The sequence below is a fragment of the Eubalaena glacialis genome, chromosome 13 (assembly GCF_028564815.1).
Source record: "Eubalaena glacialis isolate mEubGla1 chromosome 13, mEubGla1.1.hap2.+ XY, whole genome shotgun sequence".
Lineage (NCBI taxonomy): Eukaryota > Metazoa > Chordata > Mammalia > Artiodactyla > Balaenidae > Eubalaena > Eubalaena glacialis.
Window position 1 is genome coordinate 42,772,339 of NC_083728.1, and position 12,136 is coordinate 42,784,474.

At 38.6% G+C, this 12,136-nt stretch overlaps 1 protein-coding gene across 1 annotated transcript in view; it reads left to right on the top strand.

Annotated features, from left to right (window-relative positions):
• PLCB4 (phospholipase C beta 4) overlaps positions 1-12,136 on the top strand; it is a 172,980-nt gene that overhangs the window by 130,784 nt on the left and 30,060 nt on the right. Inside the window, exons 27-28 of the mRNA XM_061210021.1 lie at positions 7,997-8,085; positions 8,825-8,975. Coding sequence (XP_061066004.1) covers positions 7,997-8,085; positions 8,825-8,975 — 240 coding nt within the window. The remainder of the gene's footprint in view (positions 1-7,996; positions 8,086-8,824; positions 8,976-12,136) is intronic.

The window sequence follows — 12,136 nt, forward strand, 5'->3', positions numbered from 1 at the left end:
CTTTAGACGCCTTGAACTCTGAGCTGACCCATTCCCTCCGGAACAGGAGATAGGTCCAGAACCAGTATTTTCCACCTGACCCTCTTCCACTCCTGTGAGTTCCCTGTTTTCATTCCTCACCCCCTCGGGAGACAGAGGCAGGGAATTCCACTTTTCCTTCTCGTTACTATAACAACTCCCAAGATACACAAAGAGATAAGCAAACAAAGATGATTCTGGAAGATTCTGAACTCTTCATAGATCTTTCTGTTCCTGAGCTGCCTAGATGTAAAGTATCTCTGGGCTGAAGAACAGAGATGAAGTCTCTCAGCTCTCAGAAACTAAACTTGAACGTGAAAAAAAAAAAGGTAACATTTAGAAGAAGAATGACTAGGCATGAATCAAGCCTGAGTTTAATTTTTTGTAATATTAGTTTTCTACTGAACATAGAGTAAAACAGTCCTCTTGTTCACTTCCACACACACACACACACACACACAGTAGAAGTACTAGATTGGGTGCTAAGGTGCATTTTCATTTGTCAAATCCAGTGAGACTCAGTGTGCTGGGTTGTCTTTGCTGCTTCTGTAGGTGCAGACACCACTGACAATGGCATTTACCTATTGCAGCAACTTTGCCACTGTTAGCCACTGCTGTTGGTGATGGGGGACGGTTCCAAAGCTGATGACAATTAAATGAGTGTCAGTATTTCTTTTTTCCCGCCCACTGTTGCTTTGATGGTTTTTATTGTTTGTATTTCTTTTATCATTACTGAGTGGTAGTGAGGAGAACAAATAAGAGAGTCAAAGCCATGCTTCCAGAGTTCATGGATCACCAGTGTGATATTTGTGTCACTACAAGCTGTGTTTCATGAGCCTCTTGTCCCTTGTCCCTTGAGCAATGCTTATCACTGCTTCCGCAGCTATAGATTATCTCTCCTCTTCTACAACTAGGCTAATTTTATGTCAGCAAAGACGAAGTGGTTCTTTGTTTATTCACCCAATTCCCCTTTCTGCCCCCCTTATGATTAAAGATACAGCATGGGGTGGGGGTGTTTCTTGTTCACTTGCCCGGTATCTTCACAGGGTTGCTTTCCAACCTCTTTGCAAAGATAACTGGCCATTTCTTACATCAGGTGGTTCCAGAGGAGGAGCAACCTTTATTAATATGCCATTTGTGGGGTATGACCTCAGAATTTCCCAATACAATTTAAAGATTTTCCATTTTGTCCTGTCCTTCGTGGATGCTAAAATGTCTCATTCTTTATATCAAATATTTGTTGAAAAACCGATTCACATAGCAGTGATATCCATTTTTATGACCTCTTCTGGACTACAGAAAATATTAGTTAGAACACCAAGAAGAAAAGCTCTAGTGGGAAGGGAGCAGGATGGATTATGGTGAAATACATTGGGAGTTGCTAGGCTAAGTGAATTTATACATGTATTTATTGCATAGTTCCTTGAGATGCTCTGTGAATGTCTGAGAAAAGGGGAGACGTGAGCATTTCCCGATCTTATTCAACCACAAGATCTTCTGGCCTCTGAATCTTCTGTATCTTCTAGCATTCCTGGAAATGCAGTTTGGGAAATGATCAATCATTTGGTAGAAGCTAGAAGAGCTAATCCAAAATCATAGTTATAGAATTTGTTGATCTTTACTAACATCACTTTGAAGCCAACAGGGAACATGTATTTTTCTGCTGCCTTTACCTGTTGATGAAGTAGAAACAGTAGAGTGGGGAATGGAAGGGAACCTGGGCCAGGAGTGAGCACACGGAGGGAGGGGAGGGTGTCACAGGTGCCATGGTTGGTGCTCACCACTGAGGCACCCACGTGCCTTGAAAAACAGTGGTTAAACAAACAAGCAAACAAACAAAACCCAGAGTTCTCCTAAAAAGCCAATAAGTATCTGGAAGTCTGTACTAAGGAACCGCCATCTTCTTTGCAGTTCTTGGGGATACCTAAATTGATGCTTTCAACTCTATATGGAAGTGAGAAAACACGGGCAGGAAGGAGGGAGGAGAAAAACAGGAATATACATGGAAATTCTTCATCAGGAGACCAGCATTTTGGAAATGGCACTAAACCCCAAAATAGTTGGTATTTTTAAAAAGTATAAATAAGTAAGACTGGTAGACTTGAAACAACAGAAACTTTTATTCTCTCACAGTTCTGAAAGCTAGAAGTTTGAAATCAAGCAGTCAGCAGGACCATGCTCCCTCTGGAGACTCTTAGGAAAATCCTTCCTTTCCTCTTCCCAGACCCTCCTGGTGGCTGCCCGCAGCCCTTAGTGTTCCTTGGCTTGTAGCTGTATCACTGCAATCTGCCTCCATCATCACCTGGCCTTTCTTCTCTTTGTCTCTGTGTGTCCTGTCCTCTTCTTATAAACGTACTAGTCATGGGATTTAGGGCCAGCCTTAATCCAGGATGGTTTCATCTCAGACCTTAACTAATTACATGTGCAAAGGCCCTGTTTATGAATAAAGTCACATTCTGAGGTTCTGGGCAGACATGAATTTTTGGAGGCAGTATTCAACCCAATGTGCCCTCTTGATTCCGCTTTATTTTCTCGATGCTCATTTTTTCCATTAATTATTCTTCAATAACTATTTTAAAGCTTATTAGGAACAAAGTTTGTTAGGAATGCCCATCAGGCATATAGGTTGTTATATTATATATCTGAACTGCTAATTTCTGATTTAAAAATGATGAAGAAATCATTTTTTGCACTAACATATTCCTTGCAAAGTCATCTTTTATAGAAAAATTGAAAGTCCATCTAAATATCTAGCAGTGGGGAGTAGTTTTATACATAAACTCAATGGAACATTGTCTACTCACTAAAGATAATTTTCAGAGTTCTACAGATATAAACTAATACATCTAAAAAGCATATTATATAATTTTTTCTTCCAGTTGTATTGAGATATAATTGACGTACAGTGCTATATAAGTTTAAGATGTACAGCATAATGATTTGACTTATATACATCATGAAATGATTATCACAGTAAGTTTAGTGAACATCCATCGTCTCATATAGATACAAAATTAAAGAAATAGGAAAAAAAGCTTTTCCTTGTGATGAGAACTCTTAGGGTTTATTCTCTTAACAACTTTCATATTTAACATACAGCACTGTTAATTATGTTTATCATGTTGTACATACGTCCCTGGTACTTATTAATCTTATAACTAGAAGTTTGTGCCTTTTGTATAGCCACTCTGATAGGTGTGAGGTGATATGTCACTGTGGCTTTGATTTGCATTTCCCTGATGAGTCATGATGTTGAGCATCTTTTCATGTGTCTGTTGGCCATTTGTATGTCTTCTTTGGAAAACTGTCTATTCAGATCCTTTGCCCTTTTTTTTAAAATCAGGTTGTTTGTTTTTTTGATGTTGAGTTGTATGTGTTCTTTGTATATTTTTGGATATTAATCCCTTGTCAGATTTATCATTTGCAAATATCTTCTCCCACTCAGTAGATAGTATTTTTGTTTTGTTGATGGTTTCCTTCACTGTGCAAAAGTCTTTAGTTTGATGTACTCCCATTTGTTTATTTTTGCTTTTGTTTCCCTTATGTGAGGAGTCATATCCAAAAAAATATCATTAAGACTGATGTCAAAGAGCTTACTGCCTATGTTTTCTTCTAGAAGTTTTTTGGTTTCAGGTCTTACATTTAAGTCTTTAATCCATTTTGAATTTATTTTTGCGCATAATGTGAGAGAGTAATCTAGTTTCATTCTTCTGCATGTAGCTGTCCAGTTTTCCCAATACCATTTATTGAAGTCTGTCTTTTCCCCATTGTATATTCTTGCCTCTTTTGTCACAGATTAATTGCCCATATAAGTGCAGGCTCATTTCTAGGCTCTCTATTCTGTTCCATTGATCTATGTATCTGTTTTGGTGTCAATACCATACTATTTTGATTACTGTAGCTTTTAGTATAGTTTGAAATCAGGGAGTGTGATACCTCCAGCTTTGTTCTTCAAGATTGTTTTGACTATTCAGGGTCTTTTGTGTCTCCATATGAATTTTAGAATTATTTGTTCTAATTCTGTGAAGAATGTCATTGGTATTTTTATAAGAATTACATTGTATCTGTAGATTGCCTTGGGTAGTATGGTCAATTTTATCAATATTAATTCTTCCAATCCATGAACACAGTATATCTTTCCATCTGTTTGTGTCATCTTCAATTTCTTTCATCAGTGTCTTTATTTTTCCAAGTATAGGTCTTTTACCTACTTAGTTAGGTTTATTTCTAGGTTTTTTTTTTTTTTTGATGTGATGGTAAATAGATTGTTTTCCTGCTTTCTCTTTCTGATAGTTTGTTGTTAGTGTACAGAAAAGCAACAGATTTATGTATATTAATTTTGTATCCTGCAATGTTACTGAATTCATTAATGAGTTCTGGTGTTTTTTGGTGGCATCTTTAGAATTTTCTATGTATATTATCATGTCATCTGTAAACAGTGACAATTTTACTTCTTCCTTTGCAATTTTGATTCCTTTTATTTCTTTTTCCTGTCTGATTGCTGTGGCTAGGACTTCCCATATTGTTTTGAATAAAAATGGCAAGAGTGGGCATCCTTGTCTTGTTCCTGATCTGAGAGGAAATGTTTTCAGCTTTTCACTATTGAGTATGATGCTGGCTGTGTGCTTGTCATATAAGGTCTCTATTATGTTGAAGTATGTTCCCTCTATACCCAGTTTGTTGAAGGTTTATAATCATAAATGGATGTTGAATTTTGTGAAATGTTTTTTCTGCATCTATTGAGATGATCATGTTACTTTTTTAAAATTTTATTTTATTTATTTTTTATACAGCAGTTTCTTGTTATCCATTTTATACATATTAGCGTATATATGTCAATCCCAATCTCCCTGTTCATCACACCCCCACCCCCACCCCCTGCCGCTTTCTCCCCTTGGTGTCCATATGTTTGTCCTCTACATCTGTGTCTCAATTTCTGCCCTGCAAACCGGTTCATCTGTACAATTTTTCTAGGTTCCACATATATGCGTTAATATATGATATTTCCTTTTCTCTTTCTGACTTACTTCACTCTGTATGACAGTCTCTAGATTCATCCACATCTCTACAAATGACCCAATTTCATTCCTTTATGGCTGAGTAATATTCCATTGTATATATGTACCACATCGTCTTTATCCAGTCGTCTGTGGATGGACATTTAGGTTGCTTCCATGACCTGGCTATTGTAAATGGTGCTGCAATGAACATTGGGGTGCATGGGTCTTTTTGAATTATGGTTTTCTCTGGGTATATGCCCAGTAGTGGGATTGCTGGGTCATAAGGTAATTCTATTTTTAGTTTTTTAAAGAACATCCGTACTGTTCTCCATAGTGGCTGTATCAATTTACATTGCACCAACAGTGCAAGAGGGTTCCCTTTTCTCCACACCCTCTCCAGCATTTGTTGTTTGTAGATTTTCTGATGATGCCCATTCTAACTGGTGTGAGGTGATACCTCATTGTAGTTTTGATTTGCATTTCTCTAATAATTAGCGATGTTGATCAGCTTTTCATGTGCTTCTTGGCCATCTGTGTGTCTTCTTTGGAGAAATGTCTCTTTAGGTCTTCTGCCCATTTTTGGATTGGGTTGTTTGTTTTTTTAATGTTGAGCTGCATGAGCTATTTATATATTTTGGAGATTAATCCTTTGTCCATTGATTCATTTGCAAATATTTTCTCCCATTCTGAGGGTTGTCTTTTCGTCTTGTTTATGGTTTCCTTTGCTGTGCAAAAGCTTTTAAGTTTCATTAGGTACCATTTGTTTATTTTTGTTTTTATTTCCATTACTCTAGGAGGTGGACCAAAAAAGACCTTGCTGTGATTTATGTCAAAGAGTGTTCTTCCTATGTTTTCCTCTAAGAGTTTTATAGCGTCAGGTCTTACATTTAGGTCTCAAATCCATTTTGAGTTTATTTTTGTGTACAGTGTTAGGGAGTGTTCTAATTTCATTCTTTTACATGTAGCTGTCCAGTTTTCCCAGTACCACTTATTGAAGAGACTGTCTTTTCTCCATTGTATATCCTTGCCTCCTTTGTCATAGATTAGTTGACCATAGGTGCATGGGTTTATCTCTGGGCTTTCTATCCTTTTCCATTGATCCATATTTCTGTTTTTGTGCCAGTACCATATTGTCTTGATTACTGTAGCTTTGTAGTATAGTCTGAAGTCAGGGAGTCTGATTCCTCCAGCTCCGTTTTTTTTCCCTCAAGACTGCTTTGGCTATTCGGGGTCTTTTGTGTCTCCATACAAATTATAAGATTTTTTGTTCTATTCTGTAAAAACTGCCATTGGTAATTTGATAGGGATTGCATTGAATCTATAGATTGCTTTGGGTAGTATAGTCATTTTCACAATATTGATTCTTCCAATCCAAAAACATGGTGTATCTCTCCATCTGTTTGTATCATCTTTAATTTCTTTCATCAGTGTCTTATAATTTTCTGCATACAGGTCTTTTGTCTGCCTAGGTAGGTTTATTCCTAGATATTTTATTCTTTTTGTTGCAATGGTAAATGTGAGTGTTTCCTTAATTTCTCTTTCAGATTTTTCATCATTAGTGTATAGGAATGCAAGAGATTTCTGTGCATTAATTTTGTATCCTGCAACTTTACCAAATTCATTGATTAGCTCTAGTAGTTTTCTGGTGGCATCTTTAGGATTCTCTGTGTATGGTATCATGTCATTTGCAAACAGTGACAGTTTTACTTCTTTTCCAATTTGTATTCCTTTTATTTCTTTTTCTTCTCTGATTGCTGTGGCTAGGACTTCCAAAACTATGTTGAATAATAGTGGTGAGAGTGGACATCCTTGTCTTGTTCCTGATCTTAGAGGAAATGCTTTCAGTTTTTCACCATTGAGAATGATGTTTGCTGTGGGTTTGTCGTATATGGCCTTTATTATGTTGAGGTAGGTTCCCTCTATGCCCACTTTCTGGAGAGTTTTTATCATAAATGGGTGTTGAATTTTGTCTGGGATGGGCAGAAGAGGAGATGTTTACTTTTCATTTTATACATTTGAATGTTTATCATGTGCATATATTATTTTCTATTATAAAAGAGAAAAAATTTAAGAAAAAATTTAAAAATCATATGAATGTAATTAGGAAGGTGATTCTGCTAGGGGTAAACTTAAAAACATACACCGTTTAGAAGTTGTAAATTATGTACTGCTTTAAGGGTCTGAGAATAATGGTTCCTTCTGTAATTTTGATAAATTGTACAAAATTGTATGAAATTCCATTTGAAAGTACTTGGAACTCTTCAATTGATGTTATGTAAAAGACGATTTTCTTTTTTTTTTGGCCACACCAGGAGGCTCACGGGATCTTAGTTCCCCGACCAGGGATTGAACCTGGGCCACCACAGTGAAAGCACCAAGTCCTAACCACTGGACTGCCAGGGAATTCCCTAAAAGATGAAATCTTGAAATATTTCTCCAGTGTTTTCTCAGCTATAATTTGCACTCACTTTATCTACATGGTACCAAAATTGGCTTTAAATATGCGTTTTCCTTCTGTATCTAAAAATAAGGCTAGTGCTGGTGGCGTCTACTGTGCTCCAGGTACTTTTTCATTGAATGCTCATAGTGCCTCTGCAGGGTGGGTAGTATCAGTTCTAATTTTCCTATGAAGAAACTGAGGCTGGAAATATTGATCAACTTGTTCAAAGTCACACAAGTAAAGAGACCCCAAGGCAATTCGCTTAGCTTGACCTGCCTCCCCATCTTCTTTATTTGGGAAAAAAAATAAAGGGAAACTAAGAGAAAATCATCTGGCCTTTTATTCTAGCCTTTTCTTATTTCTGGTTTTCAGCAACTAGCTGTGCTTTTCTAACCTTGTCTTATGTCCTAGGAGAAGGTACTTAACAGAAGGCATCACAGGGGTCGGAGATTATAAACAGTTTGTTAGCTGAATTTTCATAGATGTTTTCAGTAAAACAGAGAATTCACAGCTCAGTGATATTTTTTTTTTCCCCCAGATATTGTGGATGCTTTATCAGATCCAAAGAAATTTCTTTCCATTACGGAAAAGAGAGCAGACCAAATGAGAGCTATGGGCATTGAAACCGTAAGTAACAATGGTCAATTAAAGACAGCCGAGTTGGGGAAGTTTGGTTGTCTAACAATGATTACAAGAGCAAGACCAAGTAATAAATTAATAGAACAAGTTCAGAAGTGGTTTTTGAAACTGAACTTATCAATTCAACAAAAGAGTTTCAAAAGTCTATGAGGGCGTAGCATATTTAATAAAATGTGACCCACTTCCTCACTGTGGCTTCACTCACATCCGGGGATCCTGGCCCCATTAGAAATGAAATGGAAAACATCCATGATGCTTTTAGGAACATTTAGAATATAGGATGCTTTTGTGAGACACTGAAATACCAGCTAACCTTATTTAGTGTATTAATGAAATTGGCATTTACTATCATTTATTTTTTACTAGTCTTGCATCCAACCTTCAATTTCAGTGTACAGTTGTGGTGTTTGCTTCTTTGTTTTTAAAGCTCCCATTACTCCTCAGTTTAGAATGGAAACGGAAATCTATCCAGTAGCTGGACAAAAAGAAGGTATACCCTGCTTGTAAAGGAGCTACATCTGCTTTCCTTGGCTTCATCATTTGGCTTAAGCCTGAGGAAACCATGTGTTTACTCCTGCCAAGCAAAGGTTTATTTAAGGAGTAGAGGCTAGGATGCAGAAGGGGAGAAGTTGATGATACAGACTGGATTCAGTAAAAGGAAGAATGTGCAAGACATTTGATCTTGAGGTGGCATTCATTTGGGTCAGTATAAACATTTCTGTTCCAGAGTGACATCGCTGACGTACCCAGTGACACGTCGAAGAATGACAAGAAAGGGAAAGCCAACACGGCGAAAGCAAGTGTGACCCCTCAGAGCAGCTCAGAGCTCAGGCCCACCACCACGGCTGCCCTGGGAGCTGGCCTGGAGGCCAAGAAAGGTAAAGGAGAGTTGTCTGGGCTCCTTGTCTCCTCTGGCAATTTTAGAATCTTTGATGCAGGTATTTAGAATTGTTAATTTTGCCCATTTTCATGGTTCCATAAATCTCAAGAGCAGCAGGTTTTCTTGTGTGTTGAACAAACAGCTTAATTTCCCTGAGTGGTTAACAGGAAGACAGTGTTTCATCTGCTAGATCCCCTGCACTGTAGTCATACTGCTTACAATATTCATAGACCTAGAAATGCTTACATTCGGTGTCCTTTATGGAAAAAACATTCACAGAGTGAACTTAGCGAACTCATCCCCTCTCTCCTCCAGATACTACCATAGGGATGGGCAGTGAGCTTATGAACCAACAGAATCATGATTGTTCTGACATTCCTGGATTCCTTTTTTGATAATTTCCCCCCATCTGTAGATATTTAGCATCCGTGACTATTTATTTGTAAAATTATCAGACGGGCATCTGAAGGCCAGTTCTGTGTGGTTACCTATGAATGAAACGAAAGATCATTAGAGGTGGCATTGCAAAGAATTATGTGTCCCGTGTGCTGGTGTGTAGGGGGAGCAATTGTACTGATTATTTAAAGGGAACTTCCATTCTTATTGTCCAGGCCTCCATTCTGATTGGATGGTCCCCATCCCATATGATAATTAAATATTTTAAATATTCTCCTTGACCTGAATCATTTACTAAATTCGCTCTTCTTTAAGAAGAATTTCTGCTTTTCCTAATGGTTTTCTACTCAGTATATATATTTCCCATTTATATGTGAATTCAGCATCTTTGGTGTAAGAAGATCAAGTTGTCTCTGTACTTAAATACACACAGTGCTGCAGTTTAAGGTAAGAAATGACAGGCTTTCCTTAACCAAAGCAGCATTGTAATTTAGCAGGAAACTAAGTGTACACTGAGCTTTGTGAAACAAATTAGAGAATGAGATGGCACAAAAGTAGCCCCAGTTGTACTTTGCAACTTATGTCTGTTTCTCCCTGGAAAAAACACGGAACAAGGTAATGATACAGGATTTGGGCGTTCTGTCCAGCACTGGTCGTTCTTAACATCAGCCACCCAGACAGAGATAGAGAGTGGAAAATGGGAGAGTTTTTGTTTAGTTAAAGTTCTTGTGTCATGCCCACCAGCACATAAAGACATTAGTAATTATAGTGAGTTAAGTGGCCTGCAAAAGCAGTGTGACTAGCTTTCAGAGGACAGAAGTGATCCTAGTTCTAGAAGGGACCATGTTTGTGTTTTGAACTGTTTCACTCCTGGTTCCAAATGAGGTTACACGGGAAGGAGCCACTGGAAGAAAGCTCTCCCTTTCCCTCGTCCCCTCGGCAGACGCCCTGAGGAAGAGGGTCTACACACTTTCATTTTGACCTTTTGTTCAAGAGACTTGGGAGCCTCCTCTAAGTGGCAGTACTCGGTTCTACGAGAAATGCCTTCGCACCTTCAGGGACCTCACATGTCCCGGGGGGTAAGATGGGACAGGTTTCCACCCCTCGGCCAGGCAGTGTTCGTGAGCGGTGACCTCTCAGAAACAAGAGGGAAAGGGCCCCTTCCAGCTGGCGCTCAGAGGAGACTTAAGGATGACATCCTAACTGAGCTGGGCCTTGAAATGAAGGTCTGACGTGAACAGGAGGAGAAGGTGGAGGAGCCCAGGAGGAGGCCACATAGGAAGCAGCCAGGGGTAGGAAAGGGGGCAGTGCCAATCCTGGTCTGGAAAGGATCTGGGACCACCTGAGAATGGGAAATGACATCAGAGGATTTTTTTCTAAGAAGATTAATACAGTCTTGGCAGAAATATTCTTTAAAAGGAAGGAATAGATGCTAAGGGCAAGTGAAGAATTAGGGTATTTGTGCCTCTACTATAACACTTATCACCTTATATTTATGTTATATATTTATTCACATTATATTTATATGACGTGATAACAACCAGAGAAAGTGGTTATTGCCGACAAGACCACCCCTCTGTCATTCAATGTGTCCCTGGAATGATGCCTAGTAAAGATCTAAAGTCTCTTAGGAAGTAAATGGCTGATGAACGAATGAGCCATACTAATGGTGAGGAGGGCCTGAATTAGGCTGGAAGTACTCAGAGGGAAAGGAAGGATGGAAATCAGTTGGTGGCTTGGATATGGGACTTAGGAGGTAACTCAGCAACTTCAAGGTCAGGTCACAGAGAGAGATGGTGCCATTGAGCGAAGTAGAGAACTCAAGAGGAAGAAAAGCTTTGAGTAAGATGATTCTGGTCCTGGACATCATCAAGTTCAAGCTGTTGGTGGTACATCTGGGTGGAAACATGCAACAGCAGAGCTGTGGTAGGTAAAGAGGAGGGAGAAGGGAGAGAAAGAGAGAGATAGAGCGAATGTGAGAATGCTTAGAAAGATAGCAGGAATGAAAACAAAGAAAAACAGAGAGAGATATATGTAATAAGAAGAATGAGTTTTGAAAGGTATTGTAGACAGTCCAGAGAAGTTAAGACTGCATAATTACCGTGGAATCAGGGATGCCTGGGTGATGAGAATGGAAACCAGGTTAGAAAAATTGATGATTTAAGATATAAAATGGTTGTTGTGGAGAACAGTGGCATGTTGGTAGGAACCAGTGAAGAGAAAGAGAAGGAAAATGCAAGAGAGAGGTATATCGTGAAACAGGCTCTGAGGAAGAGCTGAGTCAAGAGAAAGGAAATGATCCTGCTGCATAAAGAGGGAATAGAGGTGTCCTGTCTGAGCCAAGAAGAGAAGTTTCAGGGTGGAAAGGAAGCCGTCAGGGTGGAGCCCGACAGAATTTGCTGTGAACATCTGTGAAGGAGAGGAGTCCTGAAGTTCTACATGATTTCTCTTAGACACACAGCCAAATAGCAATAACTGCACCAATGCTGCTTGATTTTCTCTTTAATTTTAAGGATAAAGAATTAAGGAAACTCAACTAGTTGATCTCCAAATTACGGTTTGAGAGAAAACAAGTCAGTTTTAATGAGCTGCATTGATAGAAACAAAAAATTTATATACTGAACCTTCAACTAGTCAAAATCTTTGGGGCCCAAAATGTACAAATTCACCCCTACTCTCACACCAGAAGCCTGGAGACCTACACTATCCAATATAGAAACCACTGGCCACATGTGGCTATTTAGGCTTAAAAATCAAAACTTG